A 24,504-nucleotide genomic window follows, 5' to 3' on the forward strand; every position below is an offset into this window, starting at 1 on the left:
TGTAGATATCACGTTGCAGCCATTGACTTAATGAAACTCTCATGGAATTAATTTTATTACTGACGTTTAAAGATTCTCTATCTGAAACGCTTTTAGTGATAACAATTCCTAAATATTTAACTACCTTTTTAACAGGTATGGAGGCAATGTTGACGGAGTCACAGCAATGAATTGGCATGAGATCACATTTGTTAAATATGAGAGTCAATTCAGAGGCCATTGAAAATGTCTTGATTCTGTCAATAGCCAAGGGAATAGCCGCTCTATCCTTTAGGAAAAGGGCAGTATCATCTGCAAATTGACTGATATTTATATATTTACCAAAAATACGTATCACTTTTAAATTATCAGATTTTTTAAGAAATACGGCTAGTAAATCTGTGGCTAAAATAAATAAAAGAGAAGAGATTGGACAACCATGGTAGAGTTTAAAAGGGATACGCCATTACTATGTATTTCTGTTGACAGGAGACACACAGCCAGAACAATTACCTCTTTCTCCAGTAGAGGGAACTAAAGGTGTCTCTCTTCAGATTCACTACATTGACCTACTTGTGCGTCTGTGAATTCTGAACATTAGTTTTATTTTTTTGAGAATATCTACACTTTGACATTACTCAGGTCAGGTTTATGGCTGATACAGCGAGACATGGAAATGCTTTTTCACTGTTTATTTCAGAGCCATGAAAAGCTATATATGGCTCTGGATTATATTAGATATATAAAAACATTGCGTCATAAAATGTTCGTTTTTCTGCTCCTGATAGGCATGATGTGTGGATGAATCACAGTTATTCCATTATTCCCGTGTGTTCATAGGTCCTATATTCTCATTTGCATAACACTGGGGATTTTTTTTATCAATGCGATTGGGAATTGTATTTAGTCATTTGCACAGTATTTCTCCACAACAATTTTTTGTCATCATCTGTAAAATATCTACAAAATGGACTTTTAAAAAGTGTTTTCTTTTGAGAGTTGATTGACTGTTCTTTTAAATTGCGTCACTTCCTCAACGAAGGAGGTGGGTCTTTGAGTGTCACCTAATATTTCCACTATAGTAGATAGTACAGCCATAGCTGTAAACTATATCGTAAAATAATTTCTTGGTCTTAATATAAAGTTAGCAGTGTGGTTAAGGTTACGGTTAGGCTTAAAATCATATTTTCAGAGGAGAAATTGTAGAAATAGGCGGGGTTTATGACTTTGTGGCTGTTGTAACTAGTGACGACCCTTGCCTAACCGAACGAAAATAACAAACATTCGAAGTGAACGACAGAGAACGGTAAGTGTCATCGAATGTTCTCTCAATGCGTATTCGAAATATATATATTTCAATGGTCTGACGGCGTAGGTATATTTCCCGATGATTTTTGTTAAGGACCATTGTTTTAGGTTACAATATATTCCCTAAATCATAGCTACAGTAAATGAGCACGCGTACAAGTAGCCTACAACCTGTTACTTCAAACACATATCATTGTCGCAATCAAATAATAATCTATTGATCATGTCGATATATATACAGCTTGGTTTCAAAGCAATGTAATTTGATGCATTTTGTGTGTTTTTATTCACTGTCGATTTTTTTTTTTCTGGAATCATTCTGATTTCGGGGAATGTTTTTCTCAATTCAAAACATTGGCTGCGGCATAGCATGAAAACCGGTTCAGGATACATAAACGTATAGAACCCGTGCAAGTTTTCTATACACATAAAACAAAAAAAATCTCCAAGAACTTGAGTTTATTCAAGTAGAATAGAAATCCACTGCAATTACGTCACAGTCACATTGGCCAAGTTCAAGAATTATTAACTAATTGTTATATCTTGTTCTAATGCCCCCCCCCCCCCCCCCCATTACGCATTACGCGTTGGGCCACAAAGGTGTTGTCATGGCAGCTGTGCGCATGACCCCTACCCCCACCTTCTCCCATAGGCCAACCATGTCCTCCGCTCTTCATTAATATACCCTACGAAAAGAAGAAAAAATACAAAATAATAATAAATATACATGCATATACCCTACCGGTAGTCTTTTGTGATGGAAGTCGTGCTCTATCGGAGATTATCGTTGAGTTTTGTCACATGTAACCTTGACATCCAAAACCTGTTTCTGTTGTGTCCTTATGATATGGCATATGCTCATGTTTTGAGGTAGTAGCCTATGTTTGAGCGTACAGTTTGCCTAGTGGTTACAGAATAGTGTTCACATTGTCAACAAGCGTGTTAAAGAATTTGAGTTAACTCTAGTTATTATTGAAAAGCATATCTCAAGTCTGGCTGACTTGTCAAGGCAAGCAGGCTATGGTTGTGGTTTAGAACCACAAAAATCACATTGCTATAGTCTATTTTATCGGACATACTTGAAAATCCCAGCCAAGATCGCTTGGTAATGTAACTATATAAACAAATGTTGCACCTGTAGTACCACTGTTGCTCTCTTGGCCCTTACAATGAGCTAAAATACCCATGACTATCAGGGCTAATCTTCCTGGATTCATACTCAAACACAAAGTTATCTCAGTGTTAATCCCAGTTTGCTGTCAGAAGCACCTGATCTGGGCTATTCGTCACGTCTTTGATCCCAGGTGTATCGAAGATTGAAACCAGAGGGTCTCTGATATGGGAAACCTTCTCTAACTGGACTTCACACAGGTTCTTGACAGAACCCTGTCTGTATGGTGTCATCATGTTGTCTCAGACGGCTCAGGGCTGGGAACAGAACCACTTGAGATATGCCTACTGGTTTATTGGCTGCTTTACACTACTGAGCCAAGCTGAACTGCGCTGGCCTGGTTACGTATAGTGCTGGAAAGGGCAAAGTGAAAATAAAATACCTGAGTTAGGCTAGTTCTGTATGGTTCGAGTCAGCATGATGGTGTGAAAAGGGTATGTTGTGAGTTCAGATGGGTCCAGGCCAGAGAATCAGTTTGCAGACAGACCGAGCTTAACCCAATCAGATAGCGAAACCGATAAGTCTGATCATTTAGATAGCACTGTAAGAATCCGACACCTGCTCAGACACCTGTGTCCTTACGAAAGGGATTACATATCTCTAACTTCATACCTGGAGAGGCTTTTGTTCCAGCCCAGCAGAAACACACCAGGCCTTGATTCAACAAATTGTGGTTCAGACTGAAATTGAAACAGTGCTGCCCTTACGAAAAAATATTGAAGTTAGAGTGCAGTATAACTGCAGTATGCAGCAAATACTGCATCTAGAATGTCTAACTGCAATTACTGCGTCCAAAATACCACAGTTGACTGAAGTTACTGCTCTTTTACTGCAGTTTAAAAACTGAAATCTTTGTAAGCTTTCACTAAAGCCTGTGTACCCAGTAGCACTCCATGACCGTTGGAGTTGGAGAGAGTGTATGGACTTTTCTTTTGACTCAACAAATAGACTGTTGCGTAAACCTTATGCAGGCTAAGTGAACCACAAATGTTAGAGATCAGTGATTTCTGTCAGACTAGTAATCTAGTAATCAAACGAGAGTTGAACAGGATATGTTAAAGAACAGAGTAGAGTGAATCATTGTTACTTCTATTGAAAAGGTCATTATTATATCTATGGTTACTTCATTGAGATGATGTCACAATGTGGAAGGATAATGGGTTCACTCTTTTAGCTCATGTGACACGCTCTCTTTCTTTTCTCCCCCCCTCTTGGGCCCTCTCTCTCTCCCTAAGCCGCAGTGTACCAGGCCTGTGCTGCGTGAGCCACTGGCACTGCCTCCTCATCCACCAGGCCTGGCCGGTGCCAGAGAGGGAGAGAGACAGCACCTCCTCACAACACTACAGCCCAGAGGTGTCTGTCTGTGGTCCACACCAACTTTACCCCTAGAGGAGTCATATTTGTGAGTCAATATTTCAAACATTCTCTGCTAACCTTAAGTCAATGTTTTGGTACGTGAACAAGATTTGACTTGTTAGCATGTATGCTATCAGTCAGTTGAAAGGGCATGTAACTAAAGCCATGTGCTTTATCTGTAAAGACCTATAGCCTCTATATGCTAAACCAAGTGTTTCCAAGTCTGATTGGCATGGACATGTGGTGTACCCAACAAGTCCTACTGTACTTTGTAACCATACCCCTGGGTGTAAGCCTCTCGTTCTCTCTGATCATACAGTTGGGGCCATGGAGTCCTCTGATGAAGAGGAGGGGCGCACCTTTGTCCAGGTGGTCAGTGAGAAGTACAACCCAGAGAATTTCCCATACTGTCGTGGGAACGGCATGGGTGTCGTGGTAGTGTCTCCTCCACAGGGGTCGCCCATCAAAGGTCAGAAATCAAGGTGTTTGGATCCGTAGCTTATGCTGCCTTCAAATGCTCCTCGCAAGTAGGAAATACGAGGTTCCGTGGGAATGTTGGAGATAATTTCACACTAGTTGTGACGATTATAAAGCAAATACATTTTTGGCATTGTCAAACTTATCAATGTAGATAATGTAGCTAGTTTGACCATATTGGCAACGTTAAACAAGTTAGCTAACTTTATCATTAGCAACATTAGCTAGCTCCTCTAGCTAGATAAAATCTAATTGTTTGAGGAATTATTCTGACTTCAAAACCACTTGAACACAGTCATGTCGGACTTATGACTTCATAACTTTGAAGTTTTCCAGTTCCGACAAGCATTTGAAGGCCGCATTAGCGCGCTGACTTTGAGTAAAAACTCAGTGATATGGTGGCCTATGCATCTTTTCTCTGTAGCATTTGTTATGTTACGTGCTAAACTGAGTTGGTGGGTGCGATGTGATTTATACTCTAATGAACTGAAAAAGTTGTTATTTCTCAAGGTAGAAGAGTCAAGGGCCATACTTTACAGCCTACTTTCTGTTTTACAAAAACACCTGAATTAAGCGGTAATAAATCCATGTAGGCTTACTTGCATGTGTTATACAGGGAAATCACACAAGTTATCATCTTCTAGTTACTCAGGAATACTGCAAACTCCATGTACTATAAGGGATATAGTGTATCTACACATCATGAGTCATTCTCTAATGCCTTAGCGCCCCAAGGATACTGCCTATGTAGTGATGCCAAAATAAGTAATGACAATAAGTGATACCAGGTTGTTGTCCCCTGTAATGTGAATGTGATTCTTATTGACGGTACAGTTTGATTTAAATAAAGAACAATTATTCACTAGAAAGATTGTTGTCTCGCTCCAGATCGTCTGAACCTGCCCAGTGTGCTGGTCCTGGACGGCTGTGGCATCAGTAAAGCTGGGGACAAGGCTGAGGTGGCCACCTTCTGTGCCCACGTGGTGGAGCTGGACCTGTCCCACAACCAGCTGCAAGACTGGAGGGAGGTGGGTACTGTAGTTCTCCTTATCCTCCTCACCCTTGCTACCATGTTATGCACCATTTATTTATAAGCAGCTAGTTATTAGCACGAAGGCACGGTCAACACATTTTTTTGTTTTACACATTTTTCATTGTTTTCATAATTTTCAGAGATTGTTAACTTTTTTGATAAAAGTTTGACTTATTTTCTACATGTCTAAGGTGTTTTATCTGGACAGTTTTTACAAAATAACCAACTATTGGACTTTTTAAATGTCCAGCACCTCTTGGCTAGCATTAAAGAAGCATGTAGCAAATGGACCATACTGCCTTATTCAGGGGCAGAATGACAGATTTTGTACCTTGTCAGCCCATTCCCATCCCCCATATTTACATTTCTGTCACCCATGAGTGTGATACCTACAGTTGAAGTCAGAAGTTTACATACACTTAGGTTGTAGTCATGAAAACTAGTTTTTCAATCAATCCACAAATTACTTGTTAACAAACTATAGTTTTGGCAAGTCGGTTAGGACATCTACTTTGTGCATGACACAAGTCATTTTTCCAACAATTGTTTACAGACAGATTATTTAACTTATAATTCACTGTATCACAATTCCAGTGGGTCAGAAGTTTACATACACTAAGTTGACTGTGCCTTTAAACATCTTGGAAAATTCCATAAAATGATGTCATGGCTTTAGAAGCTTCTGATAGGATAATTGACATAATTTGAGTCAATTGGAGGTGTACCTGTGGATGTATTTCAAGGCCTACCTTCAAACTCAGTGTCTCTTTGCTTGACATCATGGGAAAACCAAAAGAAATCAGCTAAAAACCTCAGAAAAAAAATTGTAGAAATAAAAAAATTGTAGATTAATTGTGCAAATCAATCCCAGAACAACAGCAAAGGACCTTGTGAAGATGCTGGAGGAAACAGGTACAAAAATATATATATGCCAAATAAAATGAGTCCTATATTGACAACCTGAAAGGCTGCTCAGCAAGGAAGAAGCCACTGCTCCAAAACCGCCATAAAAATGCCAGACTACGGTTTGCAACTGCACATGGGGACAAAGATCGTACTTTTTGAAGAAATGTCCTCTGGTCTCATGAAACAAAAATAGAACTGTTTGGCCATAATGACCATTGTTATGTTTGGAGGAAAAAGCGGGAGGCTTGCAAGCCGAAGAACGCCATCCCAACCATGAAGCACGTGGGTGGCAGCATCATGTTGTGGGGGTGCTTTTCTGCAGGAGGGACAGGTGCACTTCACAAAATAGATGGCATCATGAGACAGGCAAATTATGTGGATATATTGAAGCAACATCTCAAGACATCAGTCAGGCAGGAAGTTAAAGCTTGGTCGCAAATGGGTCTTCCAAATGCACAATGACCCCAAGCATACTTCCAAAGTTGTGGCAAAATGGCATAAGGACAACAAAGTCAAGGTATTGGAGTGGCCATCACAAAGCCCTGACCTCAATCATATAGAAAGTTTGTGGGCAGAACTGAAAACGTGTTTGTGAGCAAGGAGGCCTACAAACCTGACTCAGTTACACCAGCTCTGTTAGGAGGAATGGGCCAAAATTCACCCAACTTGTGGAAGGCTACCCAAAATGTTTGACCCAAGTTAAAGAATTTAAAGGCAATGCTACCAAATACTAATTGAGTGTATGTAAACTTCTGACCCACTGGGAATGTGATGAAATAAATAAAAGCTGATATCAATCATTCTCTCTACTATTATTTTGACATTTCACATTCTTAATTAAAATAAAGTGGCAATTCTAACTGACCTAAGACAGTGAATTTTTACTCTGATTAAATGTCAGGAATTGTGAAAAACTGAGTTGAAATATATTTGGTTAAAGTGTATGTAAACGTCCGACTTCAACTGTACATGCCAAGTGTAGACTAATATATTGTGCTCCGTACAAGTTATAAAAAAAGAGCAGAAGTGCTGAGCCTAGCCGTTCAGACCCCAATCCTACCTACTTTTTGCTCTTTTAGTATTTGTTCAGGAGGTTTCCTTGAAGAAAGACCCAAAAAGATAATACAAAAATAAAACAACTATAGTAAATACTACAGGAATTCAAAACCGGTCAACATGTGTATAAATTATGTAAAGTATACACTCCACCATTTCAGTTTGTGACAAAACAAGCAATTATAGTGTAGAGAATCATTGTACCATCTAAACCGCTGTGAGATATATTTTCCATAAGCAAAAATATTGTATTTTCAGCTATGGTGTTCAAAACCGCTGGTGTACAAAAGTAAAAGATTCTAAAACTAAATGTAATAACGGGAAGCAAATAAATAGCGCACGTAGACGAAATCTACTGTTTCTTACTTGCGTTCTATGAGCATGACAGATCTATAACTCACATTTATGTGGGTCACCCAAAAAGTTACATATTGCTGCTTCAAAGGTTTAATAGAGCAACATAGACAGGCAAATGAGAAAACAGATGCCTTCCTCTAAGGGGTTCGCAGGGCAGACCTAAACACTTGTGTATTATCTTTTTGCGCTTTCACCCTTCCATGCCTGAAGCTAAAACATTAAATCAAGGATGAGACCTAGGGTTTGAATAGACTATACATTTCAAATGTATTGATTGCTTAAGGACACCATGACCTAGTTTATGGTTCAAGGGCCCAGGCCTTCCAATCGGGAATAATCATCAGAACATCATTCTTAACATAGTACACTACAGTGTATACTACAGTATACAGCTTCTACCCCAAAGCCATAAGACTGCTGAACAGTTAATCAAATGGCCACCTGGACTATTAACATTGACCCCTATGCACACTCACTGGACTCTACCCTCACATTCACACATGCTACGTTGACACTCCAGCGTGCGCGCACACACACACACACACACACACACATATTATGCACAGTACATATTGATGCCACAGACACACTTTCACACTCCACATATGTTGCTGCTATTCTATTTATTTATTATCTATCCTGATTGCCTAGTCACTTTTACCCCTACATACATGCAATGTTCCCTCAACTGCACACGCACCTCCTCCAGAACTGGCCGCCGCGCACCTCCTCCAGGACTGCTGTGCAGAACGAATGCCATGCTGCACAGAGACGCACAAGATTGAACTTCACTGAGTTTGCCCCATTAGTTTGCACTATATTATCAACTTTTTTTCTGTGGTCGAATCAATGTTATATCAGCCCCTTTTCAATGAAACAAACCAAAACCAATGTTATTTTGTGTTACTATTTGATTGTTTTTTTTTGCTCATCCTTCTTCCTTTTTAACTCTGCGTTGTAGCGAAAGTCTACACCTGTTGTATTTGGTGCATGTGACATACAGTGTGATTTGTGCATAATATCTCCAATCTGTCTTTTATGTTGTCAGTACAGTCAGTTAAGTGTTTTGGCTCCAATCTGTCTTTTGGGTTGCCAGATCTGCACGATTGTGTCTAACATCCCCAACCTGGACTTCCTTAACCTGAGTATGAACCCTCTGAGTGGGATTGAACTGGAGCCAGGCCTGGCTGAGGTGTTCTCCCGAGTCCGCCGCCTGGTCCTCATCAACACGCGTGTCACCTGGGACACGGTACACACACTCACACGCCAGACCCCTGAGTAAGTCATGACAGATAGTGGACTGTGAATCACAAACCAGACACATGGCACACGTGAATACAATTCGGTGCCTTTTAAGAAGTGTAACTTGGTCCAAAATATATTTTTAATTTCACCTAATTTTAACATTGTCATAAAGAGGACATGTTCAACTTCATAAACACGTTTTCAATCTCAAGAGGTACAAAAAAAGCACTAGTACGTGCCTGTTAAGTGCCAAATAAAGTACCAGGGTTGACCTCACCAGTTTTTACACTATGATTTGACTATTACATGTTCAATGTTTGTTTTGAATTTTTTTTTTTTTAAGATAAAAATGTGAGATCAGTTCACGTAACAGGGTAGACCATAAAACGAGGAACAAATGAATCACTAATCGCATGAAATAAATAGTAATCTTCAGAAATTACTTTATCAAAGCAACACAATAACTATGGCCTTACAATGATGGTAAAAACATGGATACATTTTGGGATTAAGTGGGTTGAAACTTCCTAGAAGAGGCACAGGGTTGACGGTGGGACATGTCAAAATGCAGAATTTGGCCACTTATTAAGTCTTTATATAAAACAAATGATATCTGTTTATTGAATTCTCCATGTGGTCTATATTAAAGGGCACTTCATTTAACATAACAGGCTTTTAAAATTGAATATTGGTGTACAAAGGGATATTTTAAGTGAAAAGGGCACTCTTTGTGGAACGACCCAGCTACCTCTGATACTCATACTATCTCCCCCTGCAGACTGGAGGAGCTCTTCCTTTGTCTGAATGATTATGACCAGGTTGCTGAGTCCCCGGTCCCCTGCCCCTCCCTGCGCCTGCTCCAGATCACAGACAACCAGCTACAGGAGTGGAGTGAGGTCCGTAAGTTTGGGCCGATGTACCCGTGCCTGGACACCCTGGTGTTGTCCAACAACAGACTCAGCTCTGTGGAGGAGGACACACCTCAGGACACACTGCAGTGCCTGTTTCCTAACCTGCGCAGCATCAACCTCAACAACTCAGGTTTGCGAAGGGAGTCTCATACACATGCAAACACACACACACACACAAGCGCGCACACACACACTCAGCAGGAGCATACTTAAGTGATAATGCTCGAGAAGCCTGTGTTTGGAGGATATATTGGCACGTGTGTTGTTAGGCCCAAGTCTTCATCTCTGGCAGGAAAACCGGGACAATATATCCTCCAAACACCGGCATTATCACTTTTTTTTTTACAATGGGTTACCAACATATTCAAATAAAGATTTGACATATTTTCCTATTTTAAAATATTTTTGATTAATTTATTCATACTATTTCATCCTTCCACAAGATATAGTCCCAACACAAATCTAGGGTTGCTACCCAAGCCGGCTGGTCTAACATTCTATTGGTTCGGTTGCCAGAGACGCGACCCAGAGACGCGACCCAGTCGTTCATTCTAAATGTTCCATTGCCATACTGGCTGCCAACGTTCTTATCCCTTGCTTGCTAGCCAGCCAACCGCGGCTAACTTAGTCACGTCAAACAGTGCAGCCAGAATAACAACAGTACCTGCATTTGTGTTTGTTTAAGCTGTTTTCTTATGACATTTATTTGGATACATCGGTAACAATGAGATAATGATGAGCGATTTCGCCTGGCGTAAAAAATGTCTCTCTCGTCCGGACACTTATTCAGACGAGTTAGCCAACAACACAGCTAACACAACCACTTAAACTGAAAATGGAAAGACTGCAAACTAGCTGCACTTTGTGTTTTACCTGTTTTCTATTGATAGTTCTTTGTACAGTCGTGGCCAAACGTTTTGAGAATGACACAAATATTAATTTCCACGAAGTTTGCTGCTTCAGTGTCTCTAGATATTTTTTTCAGATGATACTATTGAATATTGAAGTATAATTACAAGCATTTCTTTTCAAGACCTCTGCAATCCGCCCTGGCATGCTGTCAATTAACTTCTGGGCCACATCCTGACTGATGGCAGCCCATTCTTGCATAATCAATGCTTGGGGTTTGTCAGAATTTGTGGGTTTTTGTTTGTCCACCTGCCTCTTGAGGATTGACCACAAGTTCTCAATGGGATTAAGGTCTGGGGCGTTTCCTGGCCATGGACCCAAAATATCGATGTTTTGTTCCCTGAGCCACTTAGTTATCACTTTTGCCTTATGGCAAGGTGCTCCATCATGCTGGAAAAGGCAGTTCGTCACCAAACTGTTCCTGGATGGTTGGGAGAAGTTGCTCTCGGAGGATGTGTTGGTACCATTCTTTATTCATGGCTGTGATCTTAGGCAAAATTGTGAGTGAGCACACTCCCTTGGCTGAGAAGCAACCCCACACATGAATGGTCTCAGGATGCTTTACTGTTGGCATGACACAGGACTGGTGGTATAGCGCTCACCTTATCTTCTCCGGACAAGCTTTTTTCCGGATGCCCCAAACAATCAGAAAGGGGATTCATCAGAGAAAATGACTTGACCCCAGTTCTCAGCAGTCCAATCTCTGTACCTTTTGCAGAATATCAGTCTGTCCCTGATGTTTTCCTGGAGAGAAGTGGCTTCTTTGCTGCCCTTCTTGACACCAGGCCATCCTCCAAACGTCTTCGCCTCACTGTGCGTGCAGATGCACACACCTGCCTGCTGCCATTCCTGAGCAAGCTCTGTACTGGTGGTTCCCCGATCCCGCAGCTGAATCAACTTTAGGAGACTGTACTGGCGCTTGCTGGACTTTCTTGGGTGCCCTGAAGCCGCCTTCACAATAATTGATCCGCTCTCCTTGAAGTTCTTGATGATCCGATAAATGGTTGATTTAGGTGCAATCTTACTGGCAGCAATATCCTTTCCTGTGAAGCCCTTTTTGTGCAAAGCAATGATGACGGCACGTGTTTCCTTGCAAGTAACCATGGTTGACAGAGGAAGAACAATGATTCCAAGCACCAGCCTCCTTTTGAAGCTTCCAGTCTGTTATTCCAACTCAATCAGCATGACAGAGTGATATCCAGCTTTTCCTCGTCAACACTCACACCTGTGTTAACGAGAGAATCACTGACATGTCAGCTGGTCCTTTTGTGGCAGGACTCAAATGCAGTGGAAATGTTTTTTTGGGGGATTCAGTTCATTTGCATGGCAAAGAGGGACATTGCAATTCATCTGTTCACTCTTCATAACATTCTGGAATATATGCAAATTGCCATCATACAAACTGAGGCAGCAGACTTTATGAGGACTATGTATTGTATTGTACTACTTCTGTACGCCATAGTCAATACTGTATCCTGGCCTTCCATAGAGAATGAGTGCTGATCATTTCCATATCCTTGGGTGTGTGCATGCATGCGTGTGTTTGCACATGTGTGTCCTAAAGGACTTAACCGATGGGAGGACATAGAGAGGCTGAATTTCTTCCCTAAGCTGGAGGAGGCGAGGCTGATGGGGATTCCCTTACTGCAGCCTTACACCAACAAAGAGAGACGCAGCCTCACCGTGGCACAGTGAGTGTACACACACACACACACTTACATTTTAGTCTTATCCAGAGTGATTGAGTTAGTACTTCATCTTAAAGGTAGCTAGGAAAAGCAACCACATGTCACAATAGCATGTAAAAAAATTATTCAATTCAGCAGCTATCAGCAAAGTCACTACTAGTGAGAAAAGGCAAGTACAGGTGTTAGTGCAAGAAAAGTACAAGTACAATGGTAGGGTGTTAATTATTTATTTGCGTTTGGGGGGGGTTATTAAACCTGTTGAATACACACCTGTTTCATTTGTGTAAATGTGTCACACACACACTCAATCTTTGTCCTTTTGCAGGTTGCCATCTGTGACTGTGTTGAATGGGAGTGTGGTGACGGAAGGAGAGAGGGAAGACGCTGAGAGGTTCTTCATCAGACATTACCTGGACTGTTCTGAAGAGACGCTGCCTCAGAGGTACTGTTGACACACATACACACTCCACACTCTGTTGAGGTAGAGCTACTGTATGTCAGAGGAACTGTAAACACACGCACACATTTTTCTTCTGATATGAACCAGATGGAGGTTGTTCTTAATAGCACTATCATTCCTCTGAGACAACAACCTCAACAGCAGACAGGAATCACTGAGTCAGTACCTCTCTCTGCTTATGTTAACACTCCCCTCAGTGTTCTAACACACCTGACATCCCGTAACATATTGTCATCTCAGGACTTCCCATGATGGGAATTTTATTGGGGGGGGGGGGGTTTCGGGCCCATGCATAAAAATTAATCGGCCCACGCTTTTTGCCAGCCACATTCCACTTAACCTTAGGAGAATGTGATGGAAGGATTTTCGGGGGGAAAGCGCGCTCCTTGACTGGGGGAAAGTAACCTTTGCGAGACAATGGCACCAGTCACTGCCTACTCAATGACTTCTTTGTGCCTCTGAATACTCAGATCGGAAAACCGATACACAAGGTGGCAGGTAGATTATTTTTTTGACCTCCTCCTCCTTCACTCGTTCATTCGCTCTCTCTTTTCTTTTCCTTTAAGGGGGAGATTGAGAGCTTGACTCATTTCCCTGTGTAACCAGACCTGTTGTAGCTCGGCTCTGTGTGAATATTGTCCTCCTAATTATGTGGGGAAAGTGCCTTTTTTGGTGGGGGGGTGCTTGGGTTTTCTTTTTCTCTGCAGGTGTGTTTCTGCCAGTGGACCAATGACTCCAAACCAACACAGCGTCCCCACAGTGTCTCAGATTAATCAGGGTACTGCAATGGAAGTGTTTCAAAGCCGCAAACCGCTTTCTTGGTTTTCTTTTGCTCACTTTTCTCTGTTTAATTATATTTCTCTCTCTCCTCTAAATCTCTCCTCTATATTTCTCTCTCTCCTTTTTAAACAACTGGTGAACACGGCAGCCTGCACAGATTTGACAGACAGCTGCCTTTGAATAACCGTAGCCTAGTCTTAGTCATAGCTATAGATGAACAGATCACCTCAAAATAATATATTATTATACTAATACAATTGCTCAGAGAAAGAGATTCTGTTTGCAATACTGTAGCCTTTTTCTACAATGTTTTATGAGATTGGAGAACACGTTGGGAGGGTTCTTAGACCATTCCTCCAAACAGAATATTTCCAGATCCTTGATAGCCTTCGCCTGCTCTTAGACTGCCCTCTTCAATTCAAACCACAGGTTTTCAATGGGGTTCAAGACTGGAGACTGAGATGGCCATTGCAAAATGTGGGTTTTGTGGTCAATTAACCACTTTTTTTGTGGATTTTGATGTGTTTTGGCATATTTTCTTGCTGCAAGATCAACTTGTGGCCAAGTGTCAGTCTCATGGCAGAGGCAACCAGGTTTTTGGCTAAAATGCTCTGGTACTTAGTAAAGTTCATGATGCCGTTGACCTTAAGGGCTCCAGGACCAGTGTAAGTAAAAAATATATTTTTTAAATAAAATCCCCATAACATCAAAGATCCCCCACCATATTTTACAGTAGGTATGAGCTACTTTTCTGCATATGCTTCTGTTTTTCAACACCAAAACCACCGCTGTTGTGCATGGCCAAAGATAAATATTTTCATGTCAACTGATTAAAGCACCGCCTGGAGTTTGATAAACGGAATTGGCACTTGGATTTGAACCACTGCTATGGTCAGGTGACATGAAAATAGAGCTATTTGGTGGTCGTAAGCAGCTTTCTGAAACAGCTTGGGGAGATTGAAATGATGCGAGAGTGGAGAGACTGGGGAGGCTTGGGGTAAGGAGAGAGAGAGAGAGAGGAGGGGTTTACAAGAGGGGTGTGGTGAGGAGTGCACTTGAGGTAAGGAGAGAAAGAAGGGGCTACAGAGGGGTCTGGGTAAAGAAGGGGGGGTTATAAAGAGGAAGGGCCTTGTGATATGTAGAGATGGGGCATGGGGTCATTATTAAGAGACAGAGTAAGGGGATTGAGGGCATACCGGGGAAGTGAGGAAATGCAACGTAACACAAACCTTTTAGCACGTCATCTCTCAACCAGGCAGCTGAGGAGGATTAAAGAACAGAGAGTGAGAGTGGCATGAAATGCCAGACGATAAGTCCCTAAGAGATCTCGGGTAGATACAAGGTAAGGTATTAGCCCCAATACTTTTGGCCGTGTATAGAAACACGGGTATTAAATGAATGCCACAGCTTTTTTTCAGGCACCACAGGACCATTAAAATTGGCATTTAGCATTACCATACCTCCATTATCTCTCGCAATGTAATTTACAGAGGTGTATAAGTAGTTAGTTACCACATTAAATGAGACCTTTAAGTGAGAGTAGAAATGGGCTTCTCACAGAATGGCACTTTGTGCACTGACTGGGGCCTTGGAGTAGAATTCCCATGGCGGTGGCACACACACGCACTGAAACCCCGGCCAGGCGGGGTTTTGGGGGTGGGAAGGGGAAATTGCTTTGATTGGCCCAGATGGTATAGTAGCTTTGAAAAGAGAAAGGGTTTTTCTCTGGGATTTTATTTAATCGTTCCTTATCTCTACCTCAGTGTTCCCTTGAGGGGGGGCGTGGGGGCTTTCTCACGGCTGAGAGAGGGGTAGAGGGCTCACTGTGTTTTCCGAACGAGCACACCACTCTTAGCGAGCACACACAAACACACACTCATTCACTAACATTTGTCCCAACTTACCACCACAGTGTCAGAAAAAGCTTTTTTCTTAGATAATGATTAGGCTATAAAATACTGCAAACCTTTTCACTATGTTTTTGCTGGTGTTATCGTTCAGATATATTCATTGTATATTAAACTGAAAAATAATATGCTTGTTTGAGAGAGAACAGTTTGTCTCAGTGTACATCACGTCTGCAAAACGTGGGATTAAAATGGTCTGTTTCCCATAATGTACAGTGCTTTCAGAAAATATTCATACCCCTTTAATTATTCCACATTTTGTTGTTACAGCCTGAATTCAGAATTTATTTAAAGTGATTATTTTTCCCACCCTTCGACACACAATTAATTTGTTAGTATAAACTTTTGCAAATGTATTGATAATTAAATACGGAAATATATAATTTACATAAGTATTCACAACCCTGAGCAAATAGATGTTAGAATCACCGCAGCAATTACAGCTGAATGTCTTTCTGAGTAAGTCTCTAAGAGCTTTGCACATCTGGAGTGTACAATATTTGAACATTTATTATTTTAAAAATTCTTCAAGCTCTGTGAAGTAGGTTGTTGATCATTGCTAGACAGACATTTTCATGTCTTGCCATACATTTTCAAGCCGATTTAAGTCAAAACTGTAACAAGGCCCCTCAGGAACATTCAGTGTCGTAAGCAACTCCAGTGTATATTTGGGCTTGTGTTTTTAGGTTATTGTCCTGATGAAAAGTGAATTTGTGTCTCCCAGTGTTTGTTAGAAAGCAGGCTTTTCCTCTAAGATTTTGCATGTGCTTGACTCTTCTGTTCCTTTTATCTTAATTAACTCCCTAATCTTTGGTGATGACAAGCATACCCATAACATGATGCAGCCACCGCCTTGCTTGAAAATATGAAGTGGTACTCAGTGATGTGTTGTAGGATTTGCCCCAAACATAAAGCTTTGTATTCAGGACCTAAAGCCAATTTCTTTGCCAGATTTTTAAAAAGTTTTACTTTAGTGCCTTATTGCAAACAGGTTGCATGTTTTGGAATATTTTTATTCTATACAGGCTTCCTTCTTTTCACTCTGTCATTTAGGTTAGTACTGTGGAGTAACAACAATGTTGTTGATCTATCCTCGGTTATCGCCTATCACACCCATTAAAGGATGCCTGTATCTTTGTAGTAACTGGTTGCATTGATACACCATCCAAAGTGTAAATAATAACTTCACCATGCTCAAAGAGATATTCTTCAATGTCTGCTTTTTTTAACCATCTACCAATAGGTGCCCTTCTTTGCGAGGCAATGGAAAACCTCACTGTTGTGATTGAATCTGTGTTTGAAATGTACTGCTCGACTCGGGGACCTTACAGACAAGTCTGTGTGGGGTACAGAGATGAGATTGAATTTAATTTATTTTGGCTAACAGACATACAACAAAGTGTACAATGTGGACCGAGGATATCACTTAAAATGATTAATTAAAACGCTTGTTTCCAACGTGGTTCTCGATTGGCAAATACAATAACACAAAAAATGAATAAAAGGCTAGACAAAATTACAAACTACCATAAATACATTAATTTATATTGACATCCTAAAAAGTGGCACTATTCACTGCCCTTCTCCCTAACCTTAAAAATCAACCATATTCATTTCACATTTCAACCTTAAAAAACAATCTTCATTGCACATCATACCTATCATTCAAATAAATACATCTGACCAGCAGTAGGGGGCACAAGGGGCAGTGGAGTGGTTTCTCTTACTTTTTCTAAATGAAAAACCTTTGCCTGCTTTTTAAAGATTATGCCTTTTTTGTGCTTGATCTCCAAGGGGAGGCTATTCCATAGACAAATGCCTGTATAGAAAACGTGCTCCTCGCAGTACTGTTTACTCTTGGGGTTTTACAAGACATCACACTAGCGCTGGTATTGTGACTGTGTTGGTTAAGACCATATCAATGTGGTTTTTCATATAGCCTGAAGCATGATCATTTAAGATGTCAAACATACGATTTAAGTTTAAGTTGGTCCACTCTGCACTTCAAAGGTAACAAGCCCACCTCCTGTACCCCTATATGGGTCCTAGAGGGGACATTAAGCATATACCTGATAACATTATTTTGCATGACCAGCATTCTCTTTTTCAACTTTGTTCATAGCCCACTATACCAAGCAGAGCAGGCATAATCAAAATGAATCAAGGTTGAGACCAGCAGTTTCTTAACTTTAATCTTAAAATATCTAGTGTTATGATATAAAAAATGTAAATTTATTCACCATTTTAGAAATAATTTTAGCAGGTCTCCAGAAAGGGATTGATGTAGGGACAGACCATGATAAGGTACACTTGTTTTAGATTAATTATCCTGGCCTGCACAGTTTACCTTTTTATCTTGTCAGCCCTAAGCAATCTAAGTTTTGTTCCAAACAAAATCGATTAAGTTTTTCCTAAATGTAGCGACAATTTGTTGTCAGTCAACCAATCTCTAACAAAATGCAATTCCTTACTCAGGGTCTCCTCTATGTAAAATGTATCCTTTCCAGATACCACTATGGCTGAGCCATCAGCATAAAGTAGTAGTTTACACTGTTTCTGGCATATCATTAACGTATATTAGAAATAAGAGAGGCCCTAAAATTAATCCCTGCGGTACTTCACAGGATATTTCTTTGGCCTCTGACAGAACATCACCAACATTACATACTTGTGTTCCGTTGTTCAGATAAGACCTATACCAATTCACTGCTACATCATTTATACCCATGCATTTTCAGTTTCATCAGGAGAATATCATGGTCCACAGTGTCAAATGCTTTCTGCAAGTCTAACATGACCATACCTGCATAGTTCCCCTTCTCACTTTCCTGCTTGATGCGGTCAAAAAGGTGTATAAGGCAAGTATCAGTAGAATGAGCTGTTGTAAAGCCAGATTTGAGTTCATAAAGAAGCTTGTGCTCGAAGGTATCCCTCAAATTGATTTTAAAAACAATTCTCTCAACAACTTTGGATAAGGTGCTGAGGATTGACACAGGCCTGTATTTTCCTAAATTTGTCTTACTGCTCTTCTTGTGGAGCGTAACCACCCAGACTTTTGAGATCATTGGGAAATGTACCAGTACTAATAGAAAGGTTTACAATATGTATTATCATTTTAGCAGTGACACAAGTGCTATCCTTTATGAATCTTGCAGGAAGGTTATCCAGCCCAGTTGCTTTGTTTGTTCTCATTAAGCATAGTAGATTGGAAACTTTGTCCTCTGTTACCATGCACGGCTCAAACATACCTTTGCTATGGTAAAAGTTATTAATGAAAGACTGGCCATAGTATCCAGAGCAGGTGGGTAACTTCTTAACCAGAGATGAGGCTATAGTGGTAAAACCTTGTTCATAGCATAAAACATAATCAATATCCAGGCCAATATTACAGGATTTTGAGCCAATATTCTTACATTTTCCACAGTTTACGAGGCTGGTGTAAGTTGTCATTATTAACAACGTCGTTATAATGTTGGGATTTGGCCTTATCCGTTTTGTATCTTTCCTATAGTTAATATAACCATCATAATCGTATTGTAGATTTGTCCTTTTGAATTTGGCCAGGCAGTGATCCCTTTTCCTTATAAGGTCAAAGATCTCGGAGGTGATCCATTTCCCTGACCACTGTTTGATTCAAATTAGTTTCATCGGAGCCAGAGAGTCGAGTGCCGACAAACAGATCTTTAAAAAGATACCAAGCTTGATCAACATCACAGTTTAGTACATGAGACCAATCCAAATTCCCAAGTACTTCTACAAAACATTCCTTTGAGTATTGTTTCATAGACCGTACCTTCATGAAGTTATTACCTGGCTCAAGCAGCATTTTGGATTTCTTACAGGTACAGTAGGTTACCATATGATCACTAAATGCAATATTTAAAAGTCTTGACAGACATATGTTCTCTTGGTCTGACACAATAATCAAGTCCAAAGTTGATTTACTGTCAATACATACCTGGGTTGGCTCAACAATCAGTTGTTTCAGTCCAAATAACTGATTAAAGTTATACAGGGCATTTACTTGTGTACTGTTCTTGGGTGATAACTGCACATTTGTATTAAAATCACCAAGCAAAATACATTCTCTATCAGCAAATACTTTGATCACACCAATTTGATTCAAGTAAATAATAGACATTATTCTGCTTAGGAGGCCAATAGCAGACAGTGACAGGACAACATTTAGGAAGAAGTATATCTACCCATGCAACTTCAAGACCTATTTTCAGTTATAAACAAGGGTTAAAAAACACTTAATACCAAGTAAAAACACACCGCCACCGTTTCGGTGAATTCTATGAATGCTATAACCCCGTTAGCTCAACGTTATTGTCCTCAATTGACCCATCGAGCCATGTCTCAGTCACAGCAACTACTGCAGCCCAGGTGTTAGAAGCGAGGTGTTTTAATTCCTCTAATTCCGATTGCAGGCTCCACGCGTTCACATGGATAAAGTGAAGTCCTCTCCGATTGTAACAGTCAAACATGTCATTTTCTGTCCCCACTACTGATAAGTCGACTATTTCATCTAGATTGCACTCATCATCCCTGCTTGTGTCCAGCATCCCAATGTTTGGCTCCGTGTTTAAACAGCATACATTGCAAACAAGCTAAATGTTACTTTGAGACAGCTTCATTATATGACATGGGTTGGATATCTCCATACTTTATGTGAACAAACACATCACAAATGTCACAGGCCACCGCTTTTGAGTTCTTCGGTCTTACCACAGTTTGGGCATAGTTTTCTAGCTTGCTTTGTGGTGTTTGGACCAGGACAGCGGTGTATATTGCCACAGAGTAGCAGACTGAAAGTAGCCAGCAGCTAGAGACGGACATTAAAAAATCATCTTAAAAACTTATTGCAACAGAGTGAGTCAATGCAACTTATTATGTGACTTGTTAAGCACATTTTTACGCTTGAACTTATTTAGGCTTGCCATAACAAAGGGCATTTCAAAAGACATTTCAGCTTTTCATTTTGAATTAATTTATACACATTTCTAAAAACATAATTCCACTTTGACATTATGAGGTATTATGTGTAAGCCAATGACACAATCTCAATTAAATCCATTTTAAATTCAGACTAACACAACAACATGTGGGGAAGGTCCAGGGGTGTGAATACTTTCTGAAGGCATTTGGAAAGTATTCACACCCCTGGACCTTCTCCACATTTTGTTGTGTCACAGCCTGAATTTAAAATGGATTCAATTGAGATTGTGTCATTGGCTTACACATAATTCCACTTTGACTAGGGTCGTTGTCGTGCTTAGGGTCGTTGTCCTTTTGACAGGTGAACCTTCGCCCCAGTCTGAGGTCCTGAGAGTCTCTGGAACATGTTTTCATCAAGTATCTCTCTACTTTGCTCCGTTCATCTTTGCCTTAGTCCTAACTAGTCTCCCAGTCCCTGCCGCTAAAAAACATCCCAGCAGCATGATGCTGCCACCACCGTGTTTCACTATAAGGATGGTGCCAAGTTTCCACCAGATGTGATGCTTGGCATTCAGGCCAAAGAGTTCAATCTTGGATTCATCAGACCAGGGAATCTTGGTTCTCATGGTCTGAGAGTCTTTAGGTGCCTTTTGGCAAACTTCAAGCGGGCCGTCATTTGCATTTTACTGAGGAGTGGCTTCCGTCTGGCCACTGTACCATAATGACCTGATTGGTGTGCAGAGATGGTTTCCTTCCCGAAGGTTCTCCCATCTCCACAAAGGAAATCTAGAGCTCTGTCAGAGTGACCATCAGGTTCTTGGTCACCTCAATCAATTGAATTTACCACAGGTGGACTCCGATGAAGTTGTAGAAACATCTCAAGGATGATTAATGGAAACAAGTTGAACCTGAGCTCAATTTCGAGTCTCATAGCAAAGGGTCTGAATACTTAAGTAAATAAGGTATTTCTGTTTTATTTATTTTTATTCATGTGCAAACATTTCAAAATAAATGTTTCACTTTGTCATTATGGAGTATTGCATGTAGATTGCTGAGGATTATTTTATTTATTTTATCAATTTTAGTATAAAGTTGTAACGTACCAAAATGTGGAAAAGTCAAGGGGTCTGAATACTTTCCGAAGTTACTGTATGTACAAGACTGACCAATCACCACTATTCTTGAACAAATGACCAATCCCAACTTCCCATCCATCCTGTCCTATCTCAAAAGGTACCACGTCCTGGTGTCCAAGTACGGGCAGCTTGCCCCGTTGGCAGAGGTGGACCTGCGTCCGCCCTGCACGGCCACCCTGGAGGTGCGCTGGGGCGAGCGGACGGAGGCGCTGAGCCTGCGGCTGGAGCAGACTGTTGGGGAGCTCAAGAAGGAGCTCAGGGCGCTGGTGGGGCTGCCAGCCAATGGCATGCGACTGTACTACATCGCCCGCGAGCTGGGCTCCGCGCTGGGACCTGAAGAGATGAAGTACAGCAGCCGGGCACTCCACTCGTACATGATCCAAGACGGGGATGAGATCCTGGTGGTGCCCAAAACCAAGAGCCGCACCATCTCATCCACCTCCTCCGACTCCTAAGAAGTTGTGTGTGTGTGTGGAGGACTCAGGGCTTAATTACAGACTGACCAGCTTCTGGCACCAACTTTCTATGCAGTCTCTTTTTTTATTTTATTGTTTTATTCTGTTTCCTAAATTACGTTGATTGTAAAGATGTTTATTAGCAAAGCCTCTTACTGTACACACACACACACACGACTCACACATGTATGCTACATGCACACTATCACACTGAGGGCTCAATTTATGGCTAGGTGCGAAGCACCGCACTGCGATTTGCGATTGCGCTTGGTCTGTCAAAAGAGAGCACAGAAGAGTCTTTTATCAGAAATATTTATGGTTTTTAAGTATTGTTAACCCAATAGCATAGTCCCCCTCTCTCCCACTCAGTCTTGAACCACGTGCTTCAGATGTCCTGAGATAACCTCTGAGTCAGAATTAGAGGGTGGTGCACTGAGAGACACTCCATTGAGCTTTGAGGATGATAGAGCTTGTGACACACAGAGACCACACGGAACATCACTGACCTCAACTCACACAGGTGACCTGGCGGAAAGAGGAGGAGGGGAGGTGCACTGCACTCAGGTTGCTTCAGGTCGTCTTGCTGTCTGTTTCCTCATGAATGGAGCAGCTCTCTACCCCCTTGCTGAGGGGAGTGGGGATGGGATGTGAGGGGTAGGGGGAGTGGGTGTTGGAAGGAGAACCCCAGCCCAACCTCACTGGGTAACCACACACCGGCCGCTGTGTCACGGTCACTTCCTCTGTGCTTGGATTTCAATTGGTTCACCCAACAGGCTGTGGCCTTCCTCACCTCTCTCTATCGCTCCCTCTCTCGTCCTCTCTCCCCGTCTCACACCTCCACTGGAACCAGTGTCCATTGTTTTAGTCGACCCTGGGTCAATGATACACCCCTGGAATTTGTGCTCTCCCATTGGTGCATGTTGTCCAATAGGTGTCTTCAGATTCAGAGACCTTCTCCAATTGGCAGATAGATGTGAGAAATGACCAATGGGAAATCACATCTGGTTGTTCCCCAGTCCTATGGATAATTTCACTCAGTGTTTGTTTGCATCAGTTTACATCTACTCTTATAGATGGGAGAAATCCGTGAACCACATACTGGGTTTATTTACCAATTACTCTACCAATTACATTTCCCTTTTTAATCTAAATTCCTCTGTGATGTTTTTTACATTACATATTATGTGGAAAAATGTAAGAAAAGTACGTTTGCAAAAGCTGAATGAACGTGACTATCTGTCACAGCTAGGCTTTGTTTAAATAACTGGATGACTTTTGTCCTTTGGGAATTATTTTAGGTGAATCTCAGGTGCTTCTTGATCCTTTAGTATGTTGTGTTTGCATGATTGGTAATGGTAAAGTGTGTAATATATGGTATGTGGGCTGGGACCATGGATTTTTTAAAAGTGGGCCATTTAATATTTGGGATTGCATGCACTTTTAACAAATTAGAGGTACCTACACTAAAAGTGTATACTATAGTATGTGTTTATCTGATGTTACATGAAGTTATTGGAGGATGATCAGATCAATAACTATTGTTTAGTGATTAAGATTTTTTTCTGAAAGCTTCAATGCCTCCAGTACATTTCTTTTAAATGTTATTTTGTCTTTGGCTAAAATCAAATTGAATGCACACATAATTTATTTACCAATGTTTTCCTGCAGACTGTTAAATCTGACTATTTGTAGCACTGTAATTTACTTCTGTCTACAACCTTTTACCATCGCCTTGATATCTGTAAATAAATGTTTTAGATACTTTTGGTTTTATGAGAAGGTTTTGCTTTATTATGGTGGTGTTTTATGGTTTTCTCTTATATTGGCAATGCTTTATTTTACAGACCTATTTCAGATCGTATTTACCTAGAACTTGTATAACGGGATAACAATGGATATTTTCTGCAACTTAATCTATGTACTTCAAGGAATTCAATATAGTTGGTAACATTCCACCAAATTGTTGTAGTGGTCTTTGTATCAATGAATGCCAAAGAAACCAGAAGGAAATGGTTATATAATTGTTTGTTTTATATTATTTCTAAGTAAATATTGGACTAAGGAATAAAGCATTGCATTTTTCTTTTACTTTTTCATATGAACTGTATGCTAACATAGAGGCTTAGGACCATATCGTCACATGGCTGTTTTAATGTTGTTTTTTATTTCACCTTTATTTAACCAGGTAGGCCAGTTGAGAACAAGTTCTCATTTACAATTGCGACCTGGCCAAGATAAAGCAAAGCAGTGCGACACAAACAACACAGAGTTGAACATGGGATAAACAAACGTACAGTCAATAACACAATAGAAGATCTGTATACAGTGTATGCAAATTAAGGAGGTAAGGCAATAAATAGGCCATAGTGGCAAAGTAATTACAATTTAGCAATTAACACTGCAGTGATAGATGTGCAGATGAGGATGTA

The 24,504-nt window shown here is 40.8% G+C and overlaps 1 protein-coding gene and 1 non-coding gene across 5 annotated transcripts; both read left to right on the forward strand.

Moving 5' to 3' along the window:
• The first annotated feature begins 990 nt into the window (after window positions 1-990).
• LOC110533462 (tubulin-specific chaperone cofactor E-like protein) lies at window positions 991-23,842 on the forward strand. 4 transcript variants are annotated; one of them, XM_036989854.2, is made up of 9 exons: window positions 991-1,285; window positions 3,694-3,860; window positions 4,134-4,283; window positions 5,180-5,319; window positions 8,740-8,921; window positions 9,667-9,929; window positions 12,273-12,399; window positions 12,722-12,838; window positions 21,718-23,842. In XM_036989854.2, exons 3-9 carry the CDS (start codon window positions 4,142-4,144, stop codon window positions 22,073-22,075), a joined length of 1,329 nt encoding a protein of 442 aa, XP_036845749.2. In that variant the 5' UTR covers window positions 991-1,285; window positions 3,694-3,860; window positions 4,134-4,141; the 3' UTR covers window positions 22,076-23,842. The 4 variants fall into 4 exon arrangements, 2 of the variants coding, with proteins under 2 accessions (XP_036845749.2, XP_036845750.2); XR_016483606.1 differs by having other exon boundaries at window positions 993-1,285; window positions 12,722-13,634; XR_016483607.1 differs by having other exon boundaries at window positions 1,007-1,285; window positions 3,700-3,860; window positions 12,722-13,634.
• LOC149979955 (U7 small nuclear RNA) lies at window positions 7,292-7,345 on the forward strand. The gene has a single exon (XR_016484228.1). It is a non-coding gene; the product is annotated as a U7 small nuclear RNA (small nuclear RNA).
• Window positions 23,843-24,504: the final 662 nt, after the last annotated feature.

Source organism: Oncorhynchus mykiss, chromosome 10 (genome assembly GCF_057628025.1).
Source record: "Oncorhynchus mykiss isolate SJ-2025 chromosome 10, ASM5762802v1, whole genome shotgun sequence".
NCBI lineage: Eukaryota > Metazoa > Chordata > Actinopteri > Salmoniformes > Salmonidae > Oncorhynchus > Oncorhynchus mykiss.